This window comes from Callithrix jacchus, chromosome 3 (assembly GCF_049354715.1).
Source record: "Callithrix jacchus isolate 240 chromosome 3, calJac240_pri, whole genome shotgun sequence".
NCBI lineage: Eukaryota > Metazoa > Chordata > Mammalia > Primates > Cebidae > Callithrix > Callithrix jacchus.
This window is the reverse complement of record NC_133504.1, coordinates 147,041,502-147,069,408: the sequence shown is the minus strand read 5'-3', so window position 1 is coordinate 147,069,408 and position 27,907 is coordinate 147,041,502. Positions and strand designations below refer to the sequence as shown.

The window sequence follows — 27,907 nt, the reverse complement described above, 5'->3', positions numbered from 1 at the left end:
AGCATCTGGACATACAGTAGTTCAACTTTTTGACTTTACAGTGGGCATATAGGGTATTAAATATATTTTCAATCTACAGCATTTTTAATTTGTGATGTGTTTACTGGGATGTAACCCCAAGTCAAGAAACATATGTACAGTTTAAAGGAAGATTCAACAGGATTTTCCAGTCAAATAATTTGTAAATTATATATGTGTATATATTCACTGAAAGATACCTGGTATAAATCATTAAACTAAAGGGATACATGTTTTATTAATCCTATATTCAAATATTTGCTATTACTAATCCACTGTAATCTATACCCACTGCTATTTTATGGCTTCCAGGTAATATACATATAAAGTGACCATTTGCAAAGACTTTTTAAACTTTTAAAACACATTTTATTTTTTTCAATTATGTTATATTTTAATAAGCAGCAGAGTGCTTACATGACAAGTTGTTTTTTTTTTTAAATAATTCTGTCATTACAACTGTGATGGTTACTGTTTTTTCCACTCTTTTGGGGTAACTCTGCCAACAGGGGATAGGTTCCATTCTATTCCAATCTGAGTAGTTGTAAACACCCATGCAGCAACACAGAAAGCAGTGCCACTGGCTAGCACAACATTACCATATTTGTCATGAAAATCTGGTGAGTGTTTTACGGGGCTCTTTCTTGCCATACTTTGCTGAATGCTTCGAATCTTGAGACTGCTTAGTGCATTTCTGGCCAAGGGAAACATCATGAAGGATTGCTGTTGACTGACACTACTTGTCTATTTCGTTGCAATGAGGCCTGAAAAAGAAAGAAAGAAAGAAACACACACTGACTTCCAATCTTCGTTCAATTCATCCCCCTCTGAATCTTTGGCGACATCACCCGTGGAGTGGTGGTCAGGAATGTGAGTTTTGATATAGGGATATCTGAATTTGAATCCCAGCTTTGCCACTGATTACTTAACCTCTTTTTACCTCAGTATAAGTGTTGTTAAGATTATGTGTGATAATCCAAAACAAGTCACCAACAACAAGGTAAGCATGCAATAAGTGTTAGTTTTTCTACTCATCACAAATATCCAATGCGTTGACTCCACAGGTAGACTGCAAACTTATTAACATGGCTGCAATAGCTATTTAAAATGATTCCCAACCAGTATCATTAGTCTAAAGATCACCCTTGTTTACTACAAACTCCTGGTTTTAGTCAGAATTACCAGAAATTCACAGAACATGCCATGCCTTCTCACTCTCCTCTTGTTCATTTTCTCCCTTCTGCTTAACTGCTTTCCTTCTGCTTCTTTATCTCTAATACCGGCCTTCCCATTCCTATAGGCAAAATTCTGCTTGCCTTTGAAATTCCACGCTAAAAGTTTCCACTTCTGTGAGGTCTTTTCCAAACCTTGCTAAATTGAACCAGCCTCTTTGTCTCTGGGTTACTGTACATTTTACAACTTTCTTTCCATAACACTTAACATTGAGGCATTATCTTTTTAAATAGATGTATTTTGGGGAAGCAGTTTTGGTTCACAGTGAAATTGAGCAGAAGGCATGGAGAGTTCCCATGTATCCTGATTCTATACACCCACAGCCTCCCTAGCTGTCAATATCTTCAACCAGAGTTGTACATTTGTTAGAATGTACATTGACATATCATTATTACCCAAAGTCCATGATTTACATTAAGGTTCACTCTTGATGTTATACATTCTATAGGTTTTAACAAATGTATGATATGTATCCATCACTTTAGTATCATACAGAATAGTTTCCGTGCCCTAAAAAGCCCTTTGTGTTCTACCTATGTTACTGAAATACCAAAGGTTCAGTCTCAGTCCCACTGCTCAGTGCATAGAACGCCAGTCACTTGAGATGCCAAGTACTGACAAGGAAGAAGGTTTTAATCAGGTGCTGCAGTGGAGGAGATGGGAACTCAGTCTCAAATCCAACTCCCTGACTGACTGAAACCAGGGCTTTATACAGCAGGCAAGGAATGTAAAAATGTGTAAGAAAACAGGCATTTGGGAGGAGCAAGGAAGCACTCATGGTGAACGATGGGTCAGGCATCTGGTGTGGTGACCTGGTTTCAGTTCTTTGATACTTTTTGTAAGAGCCCTAACATCGTTTCCTGAGGAAGGAACTCAGATAAAACAAAACTAAGTTTCAAGCTTTTTAACACCAAAAGGGTCAATTTCTACGTTTATCAAAAAAAGCGGTTGATGAGTTAATGGTTCGGTTTCACCTATTCATCTCTCTGTTTCGACTTACCCCTGGCAACCGCTGATCTTTTTAATGTCTCCACAGTTTTCTTTTTTTTTCCAGAATGTCATATAGTTGTAGTCATATGGTATGCCTATTCAGATTGGCTCCTTTCACTTCAAAATATACTTTTAAAGTTCATCCATACCTTTTTGTGGCTTGACAGTGTCTGGATGTGCCATAATTTATTTATCTCTTCTTTTACTGAAGAAAATCTTGATTGCTTCCAAGTTTCAGCCAGTATGAATACAACTGCTGCTGGCATAAACATCTGTGGGCAGGGTTTAATCTGAATATATTTTTAACTAATTTAGGTAAATATCAAGGAGCATGATTGCTAAATCACATGGTAATAATACATTTACTTTTGTAAAAAACTGTCTAACTGCTTTCCAGAGTGGCTGTATCATTCTGAATTCCCATCAGCATTGAATGAGAGTTTCTGTTGCTCCACATCCTGGCCAACATTTGGTATTGTTAGTGTTTTGTATTCTGGGCATTCTAATAGGTAAATAGGTGCTTCATTTGCAGTTCCCTGATATAAAACATCCAGCATCTTTTTATATGCTTATTTGCCATCTTTATCTCCCCTTTGGGAACTGTCTGTTTCAGGCCTTTTGCTTATTTAAAAAAATCAGATTGTTCATTTTCTTATGGTTGAATTTTAAGAGTTCTTTGTATATTTTGGATAACAGTTCTCAATTAGATATGGATTTTGTAAATACTTTCTTCAAGCCTGTGACTTGCCTTGTGATTCTCTTAAGGAATTATCTTTTTATTCTCCTCTGATAAACTGCAAGTTCTCCACGAGCAAGGGAGGTGACTGCATATAAAGTAGCTGACACAAAAGCATAAAAAGATCTTTTTAAAACCAATCTGAAATATAAATGAATACTGGTATCCTCATAAGAAGCTTAAATGAATACCAAGAACAAGTCAAAATATAATAAAGTTAGGTATGCATTTCATAATAACCAAAATTATTTTATTTCTTAATTAGTTACAAGAAATCTGGAAGTAGAAACATAAAATACTTCTTTCAATTTCTCTTCCTGTGTGCAGATAGCATTGTCTTCAACAATTACATACGTTAACTGTATCCCAAATATAGGCAACCAGGATATGAAAGGCCCTGAGGTCAATACTTGTAAGTTAGAACTATTCACTGAGATTTTCCAGCTCAGAAGACTTTATTCCAACTTTGAAAACAAGACCCTAAGGTTCTCTTTTATTTTCTACCATATGGTAAGTGATACTTATCATGATGGTGACAAACAGGGAAAACCAGAGCCTAATTAATTTCTTCCGAGATTCCAGATGTTCAAAGATGTTTCCTGTTAGTCACAAATCTTTCCACCCAAACACACCAAGGTTTTAGTTTTAATAGAATGTAGAGAGTAGGCAGAAGGTAACATCAGTCAGGGTATGACAGGTGTAGCCTTAATTCAATACAGAAGCACCTGTGCCACACATTGCTTTCAGTCATTAGGAAGACACGTAAGCAGGAATAATTTGTAATAACAGGGATCTCTAATGGGTCGACTCATGCTTGCTGCTTTATGACAAATTGATTTCATTTTTCTTTTACTCATGATGTTACATTTAAATTCAGATCCTTTGTCTCTAGTGAAACTGATCACATTTTTTAGAAGCTTAGTTCATACTTTGGCTATTTCCATATCTATAAAACTTTTCCTTTCCTATAGCCTGAATTTTCTTTAACCAATAAGTGTCTATTACTAAAAATTTTCCTTTAGGAACTCCTTCTATAGTTTCATCTGACATTTCACCTTATAATAAACAAACTGTAGTCTTTTTGTTCTTTTTCTTTTCCTTGTTGGCATCAGCTACATTTGTCTCAACTGCCTTCAGATCAATCTTATCTCTATTTATAAAATATATGTAAAAGCTAAGAAAATTCAAGGAATTTTCCATATTGTTTAAACCCATATGACATACTTCTACAATAAATTCTGTGTAATCAATGAGTCTAAGCCTATTATCTAAAGAACTAAAGCTACAGGTTCTAATATCCATATGAAAGCATAAAAAAGAAATTCAATAATATAGTGGTAAAGGAAATGTTTTTCAAAGTAGATCTTTCTGACAAAAATAAACTACAAAAAGATGGAAGAAGACAGATTTATCTAGGTAGCAAAACAAAGTAAAAATTCCCTCATGCCCATGGCAATGAAAGAAATATGTTCTGAATAAACATAAATAATTAAAGGGAGTAAAGTATTCATTGAGGTTGAAAGACTGCTTGTGTCATCTATTATACACAGTCGTCTTAAAGGTCATTCAGAAAAAAAATATCTAATACTTGATCTCAGTCTAACTACAATAAGGAATTATATAAATCTGAAGCTTCACTGATAACAATAATAATCTCACATTACTAAAGGCCATAAAAAGAAGTAAAACAATAATGTGGTAAGGACATTAACATTTATTGAGTATATACCTATGTGTTAGACATTGTGCCAGCATTTTGCACATCTGAAAAAATGATGTGGATAGGTAACTGTTTAACCCCATTTTACACCTACGACCAAATGGCAGGATGTGAACATAAGTTCTCTGGTTCCAAATCCAGTGAATTCTTCAAATATGCCATGTTTTCTTAGAGTATATTCAACTCTGAGTATTGGAAAACGATGAAACAAAACGAAACAAAACCAAGTTAGTTACCAGAGATGGCTTTCTAACTGGAAATGGTTCAATGCACTTTGCTATTTATTTACTTACTAACTACTGTACGTTAGAGCCTGGGATAGTTGTCATCAGTACAAAGTCTACTCTCAAGAAGCTTATGGTATATTGGAGTAATAAATAATTATTGGCCTACAGAAGGAGGTAAGCTAGAAATCAGCACAGGGTGCATTTAGTCTGTAGAGGAGGGAACATTTTATCCTGGAATTCCAGGAATGGTTTTATAAGAGATGATATCTAAGCTAGATCTTGAAATATTATTTTGAAATAGAAACAAAAATTTGTGGGAAAATTTTTGTTTCTATTTCAAAACAAGATGGAGAAGCAAAGCATAAGCACACCGGCTGGAAATAATATGGAGACAGGCCAATCTGGTGAGCTCAGTAACATTATGTAGTAAGTGTTGAAGCAACAAATGCCCAACAGATGAGTCTGGAAACATGAGGAAAGGATGGCACACTGGGGATTTTGTATGCCTTGCTATGACATTTAGACTCGATTTTATAGGTCATTGTTTCCCATTATTGAAAAAATAGTTGTCATACAACCTTTGCTGTGAGTTAAGAATGAGAATTTTAAATTTATTATTTTAATAAGTTAAATTAAAATTCATTTTTAATTTATTTTATTTATTTTCATGATAATGATTATTTGTCCTAGGTTAATGCAAAAAGAATGGATGTAGCTTTTATGTTTAAATAAAGTGTTCACATGCAAGGGACAAAATAAAGAAAAGAATTAGAAGAATTGAGTCATACCACAGCCTACTAAGCACAGACATGTGAAAATAAAAGAACGACGACTACCACAACTGTTAGAGTTTCAGGACAGCATTAACTGTCATATTAAGTTCATATGACAAGTTTGAACTTTATTTGTTGTATAGTTTGTTTCATTTCTTACTTGAAAACATGTTTTGGTTTTATCATTGTATTAAGCTCCCAACATAAAAAAGATTAATTCAGTTTTGAGTTTACCCATATGTAATTGATTTTATAATAAAATAATTTAAGATGATACAGTGATGAAATAATGTTTCCCCTTTTAGAAGATTCCACACATAACTCAAATTTGAGAAACAATCCTGCAGGTGAGGAGAAGCTACTGATTGGTATGATCAGAAAACGCACTTTACAAACATAATTTCAGGTGTAAAATAAATGGGAAGATGGCAAAAATGGCAAAAAAGTTAAGATATTAGTTAACTATTGATGGCAATGCTTCATGAAAAAGAAAATGAGGATCTAGATTAAGTACTGATACCAGAAATAGGAAAAAGAATATAGAATTGAGAAATATTAACAAAAGAAAATCAGATCAATTTAGTAAATAAGTTACTCTAAGTAAATTGAGTATTCCATTCACTTAATCTCTGGGCTGATTTCAGTCAAAACCTCTGTCCAAATTTTTGTTCAAAATCAGCAGATATTGATACTGTAGCTTGTTGCTGATGTTGGGAATCAGAGTTTGGGTGATCTAGGCACAGAATACTGAAAGGTCAAAGCATACATAGTTGAGGTTTGTCACGAAAAGGCAGGTTTAGATTCCTGAGGAGAGGTGGGAAGCATCTTGAAAGGATTTGCTGCATGATCCAAAACCAAAATAATAACTATATCCAGTCTAAGTATAGCCCAACATGGACCGACAGATGACCCACTTAGCTTTGATATAGGCTTTCTATGTAATCTCAAGAAGAAAATAGAAAACAGAGTCCTATTTCTCAAATTGTCCAGATATTACTCTAAATAGTTCAGACAAAGATGAAGCTCAAGAAGGGATTAAGGTGTAATCAGGGTTTCCTAATCTGTATACAATTGACATTTTGGCCTGAATAATTCTTTGTTGGAGACGGGGAAAGTAATTCTGAGCTGCTAAGATGTTTAGTAGCATCCCTACCTCTACCCACTGAATAACAGCAGTAGCATCTTCCGGTTTTGACACTATAAATGTCTCCAGATCTTGATAAATGTTACTTGGGGTGCAAAATCATTCCCAGTTCAGAACCACTGCAAGGTGTAACCTTTCCTATCAGATCTCCATCATGAATGACACTATTCCATACAATAAAGAAGGCAACTTACATACTAAGATAATAAATTATCCTAGTCCCAACTGTGGGATGCAAAAAGATTGCCATCAACATTTTGCCTGAACTAATCCCACTATGTAAAATGTGGTATGATTCAACTCAGATGAATTAATCTATGTGGACATCTTACTCCCTATAAAATAAAAAAAGTTGAACTAATTTAGTTTTTCCAAAGCTATCTGATCCTAAAAGTCATCTGGAATCTTTGTTACAAAATACAGATTCCCGGGGGCTCAATTTCAAATATATTGTAACAGAATATCCAAGGGCAGCAGCCTGAGAATCTGTATTTTTAAAACAAATTCTCAGTAGAGTTTTATCATCAGAAATATTTATGGAACATTGAATCAGATAATCTCTAAGTTACTATTCAGCTGTAACACTCTGAGCTTTTCCTTAGGGGGAAAATATTTTAAAAAGCATTTTAGTAAGGCCATTTATTCTTTTAGGCCACTGAAAGAGTACAATTGTAATTGAATCTACTACCATGGTAATTTAGAAAGCAGTACCTGAGTAACCAGAAAGAGTTATAGGGACCCCCTGGGAATAAGTTAGTCAAGAGAAACATTTGGTAGCATTTAAAAACGTTAAAGGCATTAGTAATACTGGTGTTCTGCTGTATAAATGAATGATACACTTTCAGAGCTAGGACTCCTGGACATTACTCTATTTAAATACCTTCATTTCCACTTGCTTTTATTTCTGCTCTCCTTTTTACAGCTTCATGGTATCAATGCAAAATAAGAAACAATAAAAAGGCAATCTTCTTGAAATGGAAATGCATATAAGCTGCAGTGTCTTCAGTTCATTTATGTAATTGTCAGCAGATGATGATTCTCAAGTAGGGCCTAAGTGTACACAAGGCAAAGTGTCCCCCTTCGCAATGTATTCAGGGTTTTAGCCATTTCATTATAGAAAGTATGGGAACTCTGAAAGAAGCAATGCCGCTGGTAAAAATGCTAAACAATGGTTCTATTTTATGTAATGGCATCATCTCTTAAGTTACTGAACTGATGGATAGTACAACCATTTGCTTAAGGCCATGTTTTATGTCACTTTATTAAGCCTAAAAACTTACATAAATGGATGGTACCTGAACAAACAGAAAGGCAGATTATAGCAGTGAATTGTTATGCCAGAAGGAAAAACAAGAGCGTGTACAAAGAACCTGTGAGCTAGTGTCCTCAAATGCCATATGTTGTCTGAAGAGTAAAGGATATTGAGGTATGCATGCTTGCTCACATTCTTCCCAGACATAGTTAAAATGAACAGATCATTTCTATCCCATGTGGAGTGTTGAAAGTATTCAGTAACATCCAGCCTGGGAATAATCACAGTGTTCATTGAGGCAGTTTCTTTCATGAAGCTGATCACATTAAGATGGTTCAATTATTAAGCACCCATAATATTTTCTTTAGTCTGAAAGTTCTTTCAACTATACTCACTCTTTTTCCTTTTGATAGCTATGAGTAAGAGATAACAAAACAGTGTCATACAGGTTGAAAGCTTTTCTACATGTCACACTGCAAGTCAGTGTCCCAACTGTGCAACAATTCTTGTTTTGTTCATTATTAAACTTCAAGTAGGGCCACTACATTTCCTCAAAGTGAATGTCTATGTTATTTTTACATTACAATACCATTCAAATATGTACAGCTCACCAGTTAAGATCTCAAAATGTGCTAGTCCCTTAGTGTAATCACATTTCTGTATTTAATATTCAGCTTTGCAGGGCAAGATCACAATTATTTTGTGCAGGTGCTTAAAAAGGACAAACCACTGAGGATCTGTCTCATGCTAATGGAACGCTCAGAAACTGGAATGTAGGAATTTATTTCATTAACTTAAAAATAGGTATAGTCCATTTCAATGGCTGAAATACAGAATCTCTTAGTTGTAATAGTCTGGCACTGATTCCAATTGCAAAGGGATTTTATGTCAGTATTTTCCAAAATATGCCTATTTTACTAGTTCTCTTTGATGTTATATTAATAGAAGTTACTTGAAAACGGAGTTTCAATATTATCTAAGTTTTGAGAAGTATGCACCTAATAAAGTCAAATTTTCTTTAATGAAATATTTTTCCAACCTCTATTGGGCTAATTTAAACAGTGATTCTTTGAGAGAGATGGCATGTGGTGCATTCCAAACATGCCATGCCTTCTTCCCCCTGAAGCATATCTCCAGATTAGTGTTTTCCAGAATACAATTAGGGGAAAACTAAAGGATGCCTCTGTGTTCTCAATACTGTTACATCACTGTACTCATTTCCAAAGGCTTAATGGGTCCAGGAGGCATCTCACAATCTAAATCATTTCCTTGTGGGAACTTTCAACATATGAGCCAAGGAGAACAGGGTGTGCGGGAATCCCAGTTTGTCTTAACAATACTCATTATAGCAATTAACTCTAACCTTCATTATATGATTCTATCTTTGGCAGTTTTAATATTTGTGCAGATGTTTCTCTGGTTTCAACATCTGAAACCAACCCACTGTCCCATCGTTTTTTTGTATAAACATAGAAATTGACCCTTCCGGTCTTAAAGCTTGAAACTTACCTTTGTTTCATCTGAGTTCCTTCGTCTGGAAAGGACCCCAAGACCTCTCACAAAGTATCAAAGTACCAAATCCCCACATCCAGACAGTGGGACACAAGGCCCCTCATTACTCACGATTATTTCCTTAGGCCTTCTGAGTTCCTATTTTCCTATGTATTGTTAAATTTCTTCCCCGCTGTATAAATCTCCAATTTTAGTCAGTCAGAGAGATGAATTTGAAACTGAGCTCCCTCCTATCTCCTTGGCTATAGCACCTGACCTTGGCAATAACTGTGGTCTCGTCACTGGCTTTCTATGTGCTGCAGCAGAACCTAGACCAAATCCCTAGTGTTACAGTGAAACATCCACCGTTATTCATTAAATGCGCACTGAATAAAAATATTCCATGATCCTACAGTGCTCATTAGAGGTGAATCAATGACCCCTAATTGAATAATTTGAAGCTTTCATTAAAACTTTGAAATGCACATGTTAAAGTTATTTCTGCCTTTAATCTAAGTCTATCACTGATTTTTTTAGGTAAAAGTACACAGGAAACATTGGTCTGTTTAACTTTTCGTATGAAGGATACTTTAATTTTTAAAGACACATTTACCAATTGTTTCCATTTTACATTAAAATTGTTTGCAGTTGCCAATAAGAACTCAGGCCAGTAAGTGGCCTTTCCAGAAGTTATTTTTGATGAATTTACCCAGTTAAATTGGAATATTTAGCACTACAAAGTAATCTTTTCCACACCTTGCTTCTGCAATCTCCAGATTATTTATTTCCAACTTGGACTATCTCTGTCCTCCTAAATTCTGCTCAAAATATACCTGTTAATTAATCTTTTATGAATACTGTTCTTGTTATTGCTATCACCTATTCAACTTATGGTACATTTGCAGAGAAATTTCATCTGATGAAAAGAACACATTACAACAATGAAGTAGTAACCCTATTCACTGCAAGTTCTTTTACTAGGCCAGTGCTTTCGGTGTAATTTTGTTTTCACTTTCATAAAATTTTGAAGACATAAAGGAAACTTTTAACAAGATATTAGTTTAAAAAAACTTTTAACAACATATTGGTTAAAAAAACTTTTAACAAGATATTTTAACTTTCCCCTTTCTCCTCTTGGATTCATTGTTTTTAAGTGAGAAAAACTGGCCAGAGGGGCCAGTTTACTTTGGTAAACTGATTTTTTTTTTTCTTTTTGTAGATGCCTCAACAGAACAGTGAGACAGGATGCACTTTGCTAAACCTTGGGGCAGGGTGCTTACTTTACTGAACAAAATTTCATTTTAGTTTTTCTTTTAAGTTCCTGAGGGAAGGATCTTAAAGAAGAAAGAGCAAGACTAAAAAAGATTACCCATCTAAAAACATACAACAAAACTTCAGAATAGATTTTTGTTTTGAAATCCTAAAATTTCCTATTACATTCTAGTTTCAGAGAGGTTCTGAGGTTTCAACTTCTATTTCATTAATCTAACAGAATCTGAAATGTCTTAGTCTAAAGGGGCATTCCTAAATTACATCAGCATAATTTAATCATTTTAACATTTGTGAACTGAAAAAGATTTCTATGCACATAGGCCATAATTTTCACACAGTAGATGCAATTTATATAGTCTAGAGCCATTGTTGATAATGAAAAGGTAGGCTTTGTTATGCAGATAATGTGCTTTATCATATTCATCCAAAAAATCATCAGATCTGAAAGACCCAGAGATCACTTTATATTTCCCTTTAATAGTTATAATAATCTTTTGGTCACTGGCTATTCATGACTTGACACATGTTGAAGAACAATGTGGGTAGAAATTAGACTGTAAATAGGAAATGGTAAATACACACAACCCAGTACTCCTGTCCTGGCTTCACTTCTAATTGAGGAAGAGGCAGAAAGCCAAACTCATATATGTGTTTTCTAATGCAAACTAATTATAAAAGTGGCACAAAGGTCCAACTGTAGAACAGGAAAGGACCTGAATCTTTTGCCCTTCTCTCGAATTAGGGCATTGACCAAGGGTGGAACATGGAGTACGCTGTCACCAGAGATAGGCAGAATGGATATTGAGTGGAGTGGAAACAAAAGATATCCATTATACATTGAAAGTGCAGTAGAAACAAAGAAGTTTATTCACTAAGTGACAGAGACCAATGGACTGGATTTTCTAAAGTTTCTCCCTCCTCTGTGATTGTGTTTCTATATTTAAAGTTTCAAATTAAGTTTCAAATTGCCCCAGAGAAGGAGTCTAAGGCAAGGGGCAATCTACAATGTGTGAGAATGGGAACATGCATGTGTCAGAATGGGAACTCTTTTTTCTGCACCTTGTTTCCACAAATAAAAATTGCCTTTTCCAAGGTTTTTAGTGCATGACAAGATCCCCTAGAAAACCCTAAATAGCACTATTTGGTTATTTAAACTTATTTTGTTTAATTAAACATGATTAAACTGAGCTCCTATTATGTGACTACAGCCTACTAAACATGGGATTTATCAAAACAACAGATAAGAATGATTTATTCTTTTGAGGAATGCCCAGCAGAAGAGATTAACAGATAATAATAAGGTTTCAATGTGCAAAAAGTAATAAATATGATCGATCAGGCTGCTATGTCACCGAAAATAAAAGACATCTTTCCCAAACAAAGAGACCAGGAAAAGCCTCCTTGGGTAACAGGCATAAGCTAAGACCTCAAACAGGCTCAGTTAGATGGGAAAAACAAGGGATTATAAAGGTTTAAGGATCTTTTAAAAAACTTTTAAGTCCAGGGATATGAGTGCAGGTTTGTTATATAGGTAAACTCGTGTCCTGCGGGTTTGTTGTATAGATTATTTCATCAACCAGGTTTCAAGTCTAGTATCCATTAGTCATTTTTCCTGATCCTCTCCTTTCTCCCACACTTCACCCTCTGATATACCCAGTGTGTGTAGTTCCCCTCTATGTGTCCATGTGTTTCATCATTTAGCTCCCATGTATAAGTGGCTTTTTCTTTACCTATCAAGGGTAAAATATAGTTTTTGAACACTTCTCCTTTAAAGGTGATCTTTAAGTCAACCATATATAATCAAAAGAATCTCCTTTAATGTCAAATTCCTAATTACAGCATATATAGTATTGATATTATACTTAAACATCATATTGAAATAAAGTCCCATCTGGCTCTTTGCCAATTATGTAACACATTTTCATCTTGATTGAACGTCATGTTGTAATTACCATATAATTTGTCTTTAATGTTACTATGAAATAATAGCAGATATGCCTCACAGACTTCTTTTAGAACAAATGTAATTTATAATACTGAATATAATCAGAGTCAAGGTAGTTTAAAATCTAATTGTGCTTAGATTAACAGTATCTAAAGTGTAGCCATTTACATTTACTTAAAAGTTCATGATGTTACATCAACACTTAGAACTTTCTGATTTACATTAAAGAACCAGAAAGAATAAATTTAAAAATCTTGGAACCAATATGGGAAAATTCAATAGTAACCATGCTTTATAAGCACATGCTTCATCCAGGACTAGACTTAAGCTAGATTATAAAGGTACTCCCTTAAGTATCTCTTACAATCATTGTCACAAATTATTTTAGGAGCCTAAAAATTATTACTGCCAAAGTACTGGCAATGACCAAAAATATTGATAAAGCATATACCTACCATGGAAGTACTGTACATAAAACACACATTTATTTAACTGAAGAAAATAGTCTCAGAACAAACAGACAAAAATACTTTAAACCAAAATAGCATTTTATACTGTGTGAATTCAACACAGAATAAGAATGTTAAATAATGGTGGAAGGCAAGAGCAAAGGGCACTGTCCATGGGAAAAGGAATCTAGGTTCAGACAACTATTCAAGAAACCTTGGCCATTTCCTGAACTTCCAGTCACTCTTCTTCCACTCCATTTAGTTTCCATTCCCTCATTCTCATATCAATAATAGTCCAAAGGTCAACGTCGTCTCTACCCCACAAAACATTTTAGATAACTTTTTTTAACTTTTCACTGCAATGATACCAATGATGCTTCCCTTTTCTGGAACCTCTTCTTCCATTAGCTTCTATGATATTCCCTTATTATTCTTCATGCCTATATGGCTATTTCTTCTTTACAAACTCATCTTCTAACAAGTTCTTAGAAGTAGTTCTTCAGGTCTCACTCATAGGTTCTCTTCTATTTTCATTTTTTATGTTAGCTTTCTCTAGGTAGTTCAATTACACTAATAAACTTAATTGTCATGGGCAATTAGATGACTCCCAAATTATATCTACACATATAAACCCTCTTGTGAGCTCCAGAGCAATATAGTACATTAAACTTTCTTCACAACATCTCTCCTAAAATGGCTCAAAGGTGTCTGTAAAATAATAGAATAAGTGTACAGTCTTGGTCTTCTAATCCCAAGTTTGATCCATACCAATGTTTCCTCATCTATGATTTTGTTTCTATATCTAAAGTTTCAAATGTGTTACAATGCCCCACAGAAGTTTCAAATAAGTGTGTTACACAGCTTAGGATGGATGTTCATCCTAGTGGACAGCATGTCAATCATTTAGCTGAGCAAGTTAAACACAGAAATCATTCTTGATGCCTTCAACTCCCTCACAATATTTAATATTTAATTCTTTAATTTAAATTAAACTTTAATTTTTAAATTTAATCCTCTTAATTGTTTATCTTTAAAAAGCATTAAATCTGCTAACTTTTCTCCATCCAAAATGTCTCCATCCTAGCTTAACTTCAATTCATATGCTTTCTTTAAATGGTCTTTCCACAATACCTCTGCCATTCCCCATCCTCCATCTATTTTCCCAATTGCTAACAAGGTGGCCTAAGAGAAGAAACGTGACTATATCCAATGAAAACTTTGTTATACTATCTATGTGATAATTTACATTAAAAACATTTTAGTATAGTGTTATGTACATGTAAATAAATTACCTTCAGTTTACAGTGTAAGGATTGTTAGTTTGCATTTGAAGTACACTAATCAGAAATCAACACTTCAGGAATGGCTACAAGATGCACCTGCCACACAGTTATGGAAATATAAACCAGAGGGTTTGTTAATCCATCTAATCTATGTCAGAAATACTTTTTCATTGATGAGATTAATGATATTCAAGATATGTGGTTGATAAGAAAGGTTGTGTTAGGACTAATGCATTCATAGGGATAAAGTATAAGAATCTGGCAGGTACAGCAGTCTGACACACTGGGAGAAATAATTTAGATCTAGATTTTTATTGGTCCTGAGTTTCTTCTCTGCACAGAGAATTCTGTTATCTGATTCACTATCGAACTGGTTGCTCCTACCATTAAAAGGGTATCATTGGCTTTATTTTAATGTAAGGAGTGTGCCAAAGGACAAAGAGTAAGGACTTCTTTGGGTGTACATTCTTATTCTTATGTTATATCCAACTCCACATATTTCACAGAATAAGTTTAATAATTTCTTTTACTGGCAGGTGCCATGGCTTACACCTATAATCCAGCACTTCAGAAGGCCAAAGTGGAAAGATCCCTTGAAGCCAGGAGTTAAAGACCAGCCTAAACAACAACAGTGAGATCCCACCTCTACAAAAAAAATTAGCCAAGTGTGGTGGCATATGCCTATAATCCTAGCTACTCAAGAGGCTGAGGTAGAAGGATTGCTTGCACCTAAACATTGGAGGCTACAGTGAGCTATGATTATGCCGCTGCACTCCACAAAAGAGTGAGACTCTGTCTCAAAACCAAACAATGAGAATTTATTTCATTATGATGATATCTAGTATCAAGACTGCTTATGTTCCTAAATCTAACTATTAAAAAGTCCAGATACTTACCGAAATAACTTGAAAATGGTAGAAAGATGAATTGTTTTATGTTAGGACAGAATACCACTCAATAGTTTCTAACTTCTTTTAAGGTAAAGACTAACTTCATTGATTATACTTCCTCAGTCTACCTAGGCTGCCAGAACAAAATAAAAGAGATCCCATTGCTTTAACAACGAAAATATATTTTCTCACAGTCCTGAAGGCTAGAAATTTCCAGATTAAGGCTCAACAAGGTTCAGTTTCTGGTGAGGGCTATCTTGCTGGCTAGCAGAAGGCCAACTTCTCATCATGTCCTCAAATAGTGGAAAGAAAGCTCATTTTGATGTGTCTTTCTTTTCTTATAAAATTACCAACCCTTTCAGATTAGGGACCCACTCTTTTAATGTCATTTAATCTTTATCACCTCTTCACAGACCCTCTCTCCAAATACAGACACACTAAAGGCTAGGGCTTCAAATTATGAATTTTGGGGAGGACACAAACAGTCCATAAGAGTGAACTACAAAGTTTCATGGTCCTTGACCACTTAATCAGCAATTTCACACAGATCTCCTATTCACCTCTGTATCCCAGTAAACTTCTTTTAGTTCTCTGGGATAGGCATTCCTTCTCTCCAAATATTTTTTCGTTCTGTTCCTTCTCACTGCACATAGTCAATTCAAGCTCATCCTCCTGTTATCTACTCAAATTGTTCTTGAGGAGATATTTATACCCTCTAATCTATTGTTTCAATAACTTCAACATGACAAACGACATCTATGTCATACATCATTTAAAATTTTGCAAAGGCATACATATGAACTTGTTCATTGTTGGTGGCAGAGTGCATACCGTGTTATTTAGTGAATGTTTATATGTCTACCTTTATAATTCATTTCTTACATAGGCATTTAATTCTCTTTTCACTTCTAGCAAAAAATATACATGTTAATTATCATATTCAGTTTAGAGCAAATGAAACAGTATATTTTTTATGCTATGTTATTTGTCCACTCAAGTATATACTGAAACTGTGATGATAAACAGATGCATTCTTTGCCCTTGTGGAACTCAGTTCAGTGTGAGAGCAAGTCATTTAACAACCACAACGCTATATAATTGTAGTATGAGATAAACAGTATAAAATACATAGTGTTAGACAAATCAGAATAATAGAGAAGTGATTTTATATTAGGTGGACAGAAAAGCCTCCATTGAGGAAAAGACATTTAGGATGAGACCAATGATTAAAAATTTTCTCTAGCAGAAAGAAAAAGAAATTCGGAATAGGCCAGTAGTGAATAGCAAGACTGAACCAGTAAATATTTCTCAACCAATAAAAAATTTCTCAACAACAACAAAAAAAGCCCAGGACCAAATAGATTCACAGCCAAATAGTACCAAAATACAAAAAAATTACCAATCCTCCTGAAATTATTATTTTTTTTGTGATTGAGCAGGACAGAATTCTCTCTAACTCATTCTATGAGGCCAGTATCACCTTGATACTAAAATCACACAAGGACACAACAACAAAAAGAAAAGTACAGACTATGCAATGATGAACACAGATGCAAAAATCCTCAACATAATACTAACAAATCAAATCCAGTAGCACATCAGAAAGATAATAAACAATATTAATGTGGGCTGTATCCCAGGGAGGCAAGGATGGTTCAATATACTTAAATCAATAAATGTGATACATTTACATACACAGAATTAGGACAAAACCACATGATCATCTCAGGCGAGGCATAAAACGTCTTTGATGAAATTCAGCATCACTTCTTGATAAAAATCCTCAACAAACTAGGCATAAAAGCAACATATGTTAACATAATAAAGGCCATATATGACAAATGACAGTCAACATCATACTTAATGGGGAAAAGTTGAAATCATTCCTTCATTTCTAATTCCCTTTCTAATCTTTCTAATCTAAGTACTAGAACAAGAAGAGGATGCCCACTTTCACCACTGTTATTCAGCATGGTACTAGAATCCTCACCAGAGCAATCAGGCAAGACAAAAAATAAAGGCATTCAGACTAGAAAAGAGGGAGTCAAAGTATCCTTGTTTGCTGATCATACGACAATATATCTAGAAAATCCTAAAGACTCCACCAAAAAGACTCCTATATTTGATAAATGAATTTGATAAAGTTTCAGGATACAAAATAAAGTTACAGAAATTGGTAGTGTCTCTATACACCAATAATAATCTAGCTAAGGACCAAATCAAGAAGGCAATCTCACTTAACATGATACAAAAATAAAGTACCTAGGAATATATTTAACAAAGGAGGTGAAAGATCTCGATAAGGAGAACTATAAAACATTGATGAAACAAACTCTAGATGACACAAACAAATGAAAAACATCCCATGATCATAGATGGGAATAATCAATATTGTTAAAATGATCACACAACCCAAAACAATACAAAGAGTCAATGCAATCCTTATCAAATGACCAACATCATTTTGACAAAATTATTTAAAATAATTTTAAATTTTATATGGAACCAAAAATGGCCCAAATAGACAAAGAAATCCTAACCAAAAAGAACAAAGCTGGTGGCATCACATTCCCTGACTTCAAATTATACTACAAAGCTATGGTAACCAAAACACCATGATACTGGTAATAAAAATAGACAAATAGATCAATGGAACATAACAAAGGACCGAGAAATGCAGCCACTTGCCTTCAACCAACTGATCTTCAACAATGTCAACAAAAATATGCACTGGATAAAGGACACCCTATTCAATAAATGGTGCTGGAGACTGGAGAGCCATATACAGAAGAATGAAACTTTAACCATATTTCTCACCATATACAAAAATTAACTCAAGATGTGTGGAAAGCATAAGACCTAAAAATATAAAGATCCTATGAAAAACTCTTCTGTACATTGGGCTAGGCAAATAATTTATGATCAAGTCCTCAAAAGCAAATACAAGAAAAACAAAAAATAGACAAATTGAATTTAATTAAAATAAATACCTTCTGCAAAGCAAAAGAAACAAATATCAGAGTAAGCAGACATCCTACAGATTGTGGAAAATATTTGCAAACTATGAAAAGAACTAATATCTAGAATCTATAAAGAACTCAAGCAACTTAACAAGAACAAAAAAATAGCCCCATTACAAAGTGGACAAAGGACGTACATTTTTAAAAGACATACAAGCAGTCAACAAACATATTTAAAAAATGTTCAACATTACTAATCATCAGAGAAATGCAAATGAAAACCATAATGAGATACCATCTTATACCAACTAATGGAATGGCTATTAGAAAAAAGTCTAGAATTTTGGCAAGAATGTAGAGAAAGAGGAACACATACACTTTTGGTGGGAGTGTAAATTAGTACAAACTTAATGCAAAACAAACTGGATATTTCTCAAAGAACTAAAAATAGAACTACCATTCAATACAACAATCCCACTACTTGGTATACACCCAAAGGGAAAGAAATCATTATATTAAAAGATGCCTGCATTTGTACATTTATCACAGCACTATTTACAATAGCAAAAATATGGATGGTGAAATTAGCCTAAGTGTCCATTAATAGAGAACTAGATGAAAAAGTGTTATCTATATCATGTGTGGTGTTTTTTTTTTTTTTTTTTTTTTTTGCTGATACAGAGATTGGTTTTTATCGTTATGTGTTTGGTTGGGTGCAGAATTTGCCCTCACCACCTCTGACCACCCTGGCCTCCTGGTAGGTACAGGCACAGAGATGGCTCCAGATGGCTCTTGGCTGCCACTCTAGGCCTCGGGACTTACACAATGAGCACAGTGGGTTCCACCTTCCAATAGGAAGTGCAAACTCTAATTCACAGACTTCACCAGGAGGGAGAGGTGGTCTTGGCTGAAGGCAGTTTAATTGGGAAGCAAACCCAATGCCAGGATTTATCTTCCTTCTCGTTACTCTGATAAATCTAGACACCAGTCTGTTGGAGAACCAGCACTGCCAGCAGCTGGGGTTAGTGCACTGATGGAGTGAGGCGTGAGACCCGCTTACTGGTAGAACTTCTTGTTAGGGCTGTTAGCATGGTCAGCTAGCAGCTGGCAGGGCATGAACTGTTTTCCATAGGCAGCCTCATACTTCTTGAGTCGGTCCACTAGCTTCTGGGCGCCATTCAGATCCACAAAGCCGAAAGGCCCTCGAAGACAGGGCAGGAAGCCAAGCCCAAAGGCGGCTCCGATGTCTCCCTCTGCAGGTGTGGGTAAGATCCTCTCCTGGAGGCACATGACTGCCTCATTCACAAATCTTGTCACCAGGCGGAACTGGATATTTTCGTCTGAGGAGACTTCAGACTTTGGAGGTATCTTCAGATTCGCTAAAATATTATCCATGTCAGAATTCAAATTCTTACTCTTCACACCCTCCTGATAGATGTAAAAGCCCTTCCCAGACTTTTGACCAAGGAAGCCCTTGGAGACCATCTGTGTCAGCAGTTCTGGGTTTCCACCTTCAAACCGCTCCCCAAAGGCTTTGCCCAGATCTTCTGCCACATGTTTTGCTACATCCACGCCAACTTCATCCACCAGTATCGCGGCACCCACAGGAAAGCCAAAGCTTGTGGTCAGGGGATATATATATATATATATATATATAAACCAGAAACTGAAAAAAGCCCAATGTGACTAGGGCATCATGTGGTGGAGGGTCCAGGATCTCTGCAAACTTCTAAAATATTGCTTAGTTATAAAAAATAATGAAAACATGTCTTTTTCAGCAACATGGATGGAACTGGAGACCATTATCCTCTGTGACATACTTTAGAAACAGAAAATCAATTATTACATGTTTTCACTAGTAAGTAGGAGCTAAACCATATGTACATGTGCACATGCAGAGTGGAATAATAGACACTGGAGACTATGAGAGGTGGGAGGGTGGGAGCGGGGTTAGGGCTGAAAAACTACCTTTTGGTTACAATGTTCACTATTCTGGTGATGGGTGCACTAAAAGCCCATACTCTATCCCTATGCAATATATGCATGTAAGAAACCTGCACTTGTACCCCTTAAATATACTATAATAAATTATTTTTCAAAAACCTCGCTTGTCACTTCTCTGCTTTTCTAACCCCCAAAACACTGCCCTTTTGCAATCCAAATACCTTTACCAATTAGCCTTACTTCTACAAAATCTTACCTTCCTTAGTCCTTACACATACCATCTCACACCAAACTGTTCCCCATACATCCTGTGCACTTTGGAAATTTTTCATTTGTTTGTCACTCTGTCCCTAGAATATAAACTCCTATTCTCATGGAGTTTATGTTATATTGTTCACTGCTGTGTAAGTCTGTCTTATCCACTACTGTTCAGAGATGAGCATAGTTTAGGCGTGCAATAAATGTTTGTGGACTGAAAAAATAAAAATAAAAAGAGAAATGTTCTGTAACAAAGAAGAAAGGAAATTATAAGCAGAAGCCTTAACACACAAGGCCCTGAGAGAGAAACTGAAAAAAGCCCAAGGTGACTAGGTCATGTGGGGAGGGAAGCTGGCATCAAGTCAGCTAGGAAGGATCAGGAGGAGTGCATAATGCAGAAGCTTGCAGGCCTCCAAGCAATTTTGGATTTTCTTTGCAACTATAATACTTTATGGTAATTTCTTTCTATTAGTATTCTACAATATTTCATGGTAATTTCTTAACTAGTATAAGAATTATAACATTGTTCTATAAAATGGAGGCAATATTAATTCAATCAGGATTCTGTGAAACTTTGTGTATAGCAATTAATATAACTTCAGCTATGCTACTTTCTAATGCTCTAAACTGAGAGGTATAGAGCAGAGAAAATCTATGAAAGTGAGTGGTTGACATGGCTCTTCAAAAGATAGTCAGTTTCTCTCTCTCTGTCTCAATTAACCATTATTTCAGCTATATATCTGGCAGGGAGTAGATGATAGTCGATTCATGTCTCCACATACTGGCAAGTGCCTAAAGTACAGATAGTCTCTGTGTGCTTTTTATTGATGAAAATTTAATATATTTCCATCCCCAAAAGTTCAGGTGACAAAGCTGGATATTACATGGGAAACTAATAAAGAGTCATCCATACTATATCAACAAGAAAATAAATTAAAAGAATAGCTGCGAATAAGTCCAACCCTCTTTAGCCAAAATGTTTTTGATTAAGATTTCCATTTGCAATAATGTGGCAGGATGTATTGTAGAAATTTAGTGAACCCAAAGAAATAAGCATAGGAATGTAGCCAGCATTTACTCAGAGTATTTGCCCAAAAATGTGAATGTGAATTTCAGTTTTCATGGACTCACATTACATGGAAAATAAAAATCAAAGCCTAGGCCTCAGATAGGACATTTATCCTTTTAAAACTCTAATAGCAAATGGCTATATCTTCAGGTAAATGGAAGCCCATAAATAAACCACTTTGCAGAAAACCACAAGAAAAATAAACTCTCTCAAACCTCGAAGATGCCTAGTGGGGCACTGGTCAAAAATAGTGAATAATATTGTGGACCCACAAACTGGCCCTCCTGCAGGCTTATGCACAATCTCACATTGAAAATATAGTTTTTAGAGATCCTAGACCCACAGAAGTAAATGTAAATCCTCTCTGGAAAAATACACTTCTACCCCAGATCCCAGAGAAATATCAAAATTAAAAATCTAAGGCAAATGAGGAGCTCATAAATAAAATTACTAAATACATACAGAAACAAGGTATCAGAAGCAAAAATCAGAGGAAATAATAGAAGAAATAAACTAAGAAATCCTTCAGATAGTGTAATTGTTAAAGAACAACTATGAGGAAAATGTATTTAATATACTCAGAGATTTTTTTCTAACCTTAAAATAGTTACATGAAGAAAACATGAAAAATTTCTAAAAAGACTAAAATCAAAACCACATAAAATGTCTGAAATACAAATAATTAACATTAAAAACTCAGTGAATAAATTTAATGGCAGAGTAGTCATAGCTAAAGAAAGAATTAATGGACAAGAAACTAAATCTTAATTAAGTATTCAAAATTCAGCAAAGAAATGAAGAAAGAATAAGAAAAAAGTTTTTGATGTGTTTGAAATGAACTCATTGTCACACTGGTGATTCTACATGGCAGCAAATTATAGAAAAATATGTCTTCCTACTGGACTTCCTGAGGATTTCTTCCTTCTTTCAGCACTTAAAGTCCTTCTGGGCTTTCACTGCTTGGTCACCTCAGCTGGCTAAAAATCAAACACAGGAAAACCTCTTGTAAGGCAGATGAGCTACTTATGTAGCAAGCCAAGTGTTTTCTTGCTAGGACCTGAGCTCTATCTCAATTAGATCATTTTAAAGTGAGTAGAACAAGCTTTTAAAATGATGCTATGACATCAGAAACCAGAGCTTCTTGAAAAATAGTCCCTGTTCTGTCTGTACAACCTGCTTGTCAGCAGAACCAGGAGCAGGGGGCCACCTAAATGATAGCGTCTGGAGTGCAATATAGTTTCCTGCTGTTTTCATGCAGCCAAGGTATCCATTAAAGAGCTGGCATAGCATAGAGAGGCATATTAGAAATAGTCTTCACTAAATACACAGTCTCCTTTACCTTCCACATATAGATTATATTGCTTTAATTGCTCAATCATTCCCACTGTGTTCTCCTGGTCCCAGGGCAGATGAAAGTGCTGAACGGTTTATCTTCTGTTTATCTTATGGTAACATTCTCTTTTTCTGAGGAAGTATAAGATAAGATTTCAGGCTGAGAATGCATTTTCCAGAGTTACTACTTTTTTTACTATTTTATGTCTGAAATCTGATGATTTGGACTCAATATCCCAAGCTGCTTGAAACTCAAAGGTTCAATGCTTTGCTCCAGGGAAATATAGATCTCTGCTCGCCAACATGATGAATTGCTTTTTGTTCTGCCCTTCTCAGACCTTTGGAATTACTAGGGATTAAAAATCAAAAGAGCCCAGGAGAAATCAAAAATTCTAACTATAGGTCAGAAGTTGTGGAGATGAGTGAATTTAAAAAGACCCAAAAATTCCACCATCCATTAAAGCATCTTACTGATCTCCTTAATTACTACTGCTGTCTACTCACCTACTGTCTTTTTTTGTTTTATTTTGTTTTGTATTCAACCATTGGGTAAGACTGCAAATAACCATATGAACAGTATGTTTGTGCTACAGTATCTCAAAAATGTTAAGTGTCAGCTCTGCAACTCTATAAATTATGTGACCTTGAGCAGGGTGCAAACTTTCGTTGTTCCATTTTACACATGTATATGAAGATAACAATACCTCTTGTAGTATAAACAGAAATGGATCATAATAGGTTTAATGAAAGTAGTACCAGGTGACAATGGAATACAGGACCAAGCAGAGAAAAGAAAATAATAATAGACATAGATCACAGACAATAAATATACTCAAACATCCACTTCTGCAGATTTTCTATGCTCTCTTCTTCACAGTTGAGAACATTAGAAAGCAGCATATCTATCATTGATGGGCATTTGGGTTGGTTCCAAGTTTTTGCTATTATAAACAGTGCTGTTATGAACATATGTGTGCATGTGTCTTTATAGTAGAATTATTTATAATGCTTTGGGTTTATACCCAGTAATGGGATTGCTGGGTCAAATGGTATTTCTATTTCTAGATCCTTGAGAAGTTGCCACACTGTCTTCCACAATGGTTGCACTAATTTACACTCCCATCAACAGTGTAAAAGTGTTCCTATTTCTTCACATTCTTTCCAGCATCTGTTGTCTCCAGATTTTTTAATGATTGCCATGCTAACTGGTGTGAAATGGTATCTCAATGTGGTTTTGATTTGCATTTCTCTAATGACCAGTAATGATGAGCATTTTTTCATATGTTTGTTGGCTGTTTAAATGTCTTCTTTTGAAAAGTGTCTGTTCATATCCTTTGCCCACTTTTTTTTTTCTTTTGAGACAGAGTCTCACCTGTCATCAGGCTGGAGTGCAATGGGGGGATCTGGGCTGATTGCAACCTCCACCTATCAGGTTCAAGTGATTCTCCTGCCTCAGCCTTCCGAGTAGCTGGGACTACAGGTGTGTGCAACCATGCCCAGCTAGTTTTTCTATTTTTAGTAGAGATGGTGTTTTACCATGTTGGCCAGGATGGTCTAACTACAAACCACTGCTCAAGGCAATAAGAGACAACACAAACAGATGGAGACACATCCCATGCTCATGGTTAGTAAGAATCAATATTGTGAAAATGGCCATACTGCCCAAAGTAATTTATAGATTCAATGCTATCACCATCAAGCTACCAATGACCTTGTTTACAGAACTGGAAAAAAAACCACCTTAAACCTCATACGGAACAAAAGGAGGCCTGCATAGAAAAGACAATCCTAAGCAAAAATAACAAAGCTGGAGGCATCCCGCTACCTGACTTCAAACTATATTAAAAGGCTACAGTAATCAAAACAGCATGGTACTGGTACCAAAACAGAGATATAGACCAATGGAACAGAACAGAGGCCTTGGAGGCAACAAACACATCTACAAGCATCCAATCTTTGACAAACCTGACAAAAAAAAATCAATGGGGAAAGGAGTCCCTGTTTAATAAATGGTGTTGGGAAAACTGGCCAGCCATGTGCGGAAAGCAGAAACTGGACCCCTTCCTGACACCTTACACTAAAATTAACTCCAGATGGATTAAGGACTTAAACATAACACCTAACACCATAAAAACCCTAGAAGAAAATCTAGGAAAAACCATTCAGGACATAGGCATAGGCAAGGACTTCATGACCAAAACACCAAAAGCTTTGTCAACAAAAGCCAAAATAGACAAATGGGACCTAATTAAACTCCACAGCTTCTGCACAGCAAAAGAAACAGTCATTAGAGTGAATTGACAACCAACAGAATGGGAAAAAACTTTTGCAGTCTACCAATCTGACAAAGGGCTGATATCTAGGATCTACAAAGAACTAAAACAGATTTAGAAGGAAAAAAAGCAAGCAAACCAATTCAAAAGTTGGTGAAGGATATGTACAGATATTTTTTTTTTAAAAAAAAGACATATATGAGACCAACAAACATGAAAAATGCTCAGCATCATTGGTCATTAGAGAAATGCAAATCAAAACCACATTGAGATACCATCTCACGCCAGTTAGAATGGCAATCATTAAAAAATTGTTACAGATTTTAGATTTCTTTATTATTAGGAATAGTTGCTTTACAGTTTGAGTATCACTAATCTGAAAATCTGAAACTCAAAATTCTCCAAAATCCAAAACTTTTTGAGTGCCAGCATGATACTCAAAGGAAATTACTCACTGGAGAATTTCCGATTTTCAGATTGGAGATGCTCAACTGGTAAATATAATGCAAACATTTCAAAATCCACCCCCAACCCACAACAACAAAAAAAATCAGAAATCTGAAAAACCTCTGATCCCAAGCATTGCAGATAAAGGATATACTTTCAGGTTGAACATTCCAAATCTGAAAATCTGTCATCCAAAGTTCTCCAATCAGCATTTCCTTTGAGGATCATGTTGGTGTTCAAAATGTTTCAAATTTTTGAGTATTTTCAACTTTGGACTTTTGGATTTGGCTTGCACAACCTGTATCTCAAAGAGATATCTGTACTTCATTGCAGCACTATTCACAACATGCAAGATGTGGGATCAACCTAAGTGTCAGTCATCAGATAAATATATTTAAAAATGTGAGTAGACACACACACACACACACACACACACACATATTGGAATACTATTGAGTAGCAAAAAGGAGATCCTCCCATTCATGACAATATGGATGAACCTGGATTACATTATGCTAAGTGCAATAAACCAGGCACGGAAAAACAAATACAATACTGGTTAATCTCACTTGTATATATGGAATCTAAAGAATTCAAACTCAGAAGCAGAGAATAATGGTGGTGGTCACACGCTAAAATATGGGGGAAATGAGGAGTTGCAAGTCAAAGGAAACAAAGTTACAGTAGATTAAGTTCTAGAGATCAAATATGCAGCATGGGCACTATAGTTAATGATACCGTATGGTATGCTCAAAAATTGCTAAGAGAGTAGTTCTTAAATTTTCTCACCACACAAAGAAGATGGTAAATATCTGAGGTCATGGATATGTTAATTAGTCTGACAGTGATAATTATTTCACAATGCACACATAAATCAAAGCATCACATTTTATACCTTAAATATATATAATTTTTATTTTTTATGTATACCTAATTAATGCTGGGAGGAAGAAAAAAAAAGAAAGGGAGAGAAAGAAATGCCAAGGAACAGAAAAGCTATTGTAGGGAGCATAAGCAGAGTAATTGCAATCTAGTACCTGATTCTCATCTTCACAGAAATAGTTTTTCTTTCAACTTATGCTGGATTGCTTTGATGATTAAATTATACTGCACAAGCTTACAGTTTTGATTTACTGCTAGTGCTTATTTATTCCAGTAATAAAGGTACCTATCTCCTCTAAGTAGACACAAGGAAACCCAAATTACCTATGGAGTTTGTAGGCTTTAAATAAGATTTAAAAAATTTTTTTTGACTGCTGACTCTAGAACATAGGACATAGAATTAAATGTCCAGGGAAACCAGAAAAATCATGGAAAAGTGGCATATCGGCTAAGGATTTTCACATAAATTAAGTAGAAAAGTTTTACACTTCAATGAAAATATATATATTCTCTTTTCTTCTGCAACACATGAAATACATTGTCTATTTTTTAACTATTTTTATTTTCCATTCCAAATAGAAACATAGAAAGGAGAAAAATGGTTTTCTACTGTTATAAGGTAATATGGTTTGGCTATGTCCCCACCCAAATCTCATCTTGAATTGTAGTTCTCATAATCTCCACATGTCGTGGGAGATAAGTGAATCATGGGGATGATTCTCCCAAGATTTGATGGTTTTATAAGGGGCTTTTCTCCCTTTGTATAGCGCTTCTCCTTCCTGCTGCCATTTGAAGAAGATGTGTTTGCTTCCCATTCCACCATGATTGTAAATTTTCTGAGGCCTCCCCAGTCATGCTGAACTGTGAGTCAATTAAACATATTTTCTTTATAAATTACCCTGTCTCGGGCAGTGCTTTATAGCAGTGTGAGAATGGACTAATACATAAGGAAAAGGCATGGTATAAGCATAATAAAAAATAAGAACTGACAGTAAAGCTTCAATGTTGGGGAGAAATAAGCTATATTAACAACCACAGTGAAGTAGCAGAATCATGTTAAATTTGACTGTTGCCTTGCCCAAATTTGAGCTGAGCTTCTGGATCTAACTTTTTAGAAAGAAGCTGAACATCTAGATTTTTAATGTAAAATATTTTCATTTTTAATAGACAATTTCTAAAATACTATGTAGGGCAAACAAAACAGATCTGGGGGCTATCTTTAGTCCATAGACTGCCACTTTGATACTCTTATCTAGAGATATTTTTTATCCAAATAATGATTAAACTGAATTTCATGATTCAGAAAAAGCTGTACTTCC

General features: G+C 35.2%; 1 protein-coding gene across 31 annotated transcripts in view; it reads right to left on the bottom strand.

Annotated features, from left to right (window-relative positions):
* Positions 1 to 364: 364 nt before the first annotated feature.
* Positions 365 to 27,907, bottom strand: part of COX7B2 (cytochrome c oxidase subunit 7B2) — a 130,537-nt gene continuing 102,994 nt past the window's right edge. For 21 of the 31 annotated variants that reach the window (XR_008480240.2, XR_008480241.2, XR_013533130.1 and 18 more), the window contains one exon: positions 365 to 782. Coding sequence is in view for 28 of the 31 variants with exons in the window: in XM_035293763.3 (XP_035149654.1) it covers positions 487 to 732 (246 nt within the window). In the remaining 3 variants the exon portion in view is untranslated. Of the gene's footprint in view, positions 783 to 22,553; positions 22,632 to 27,907 lie in introns of all 31 variants that reach the window. The other 10 variants (XM_054253380.2, XM_078367263.1, XM_078367264.1 and 7 more) reach the window with 1 other exon arrangement.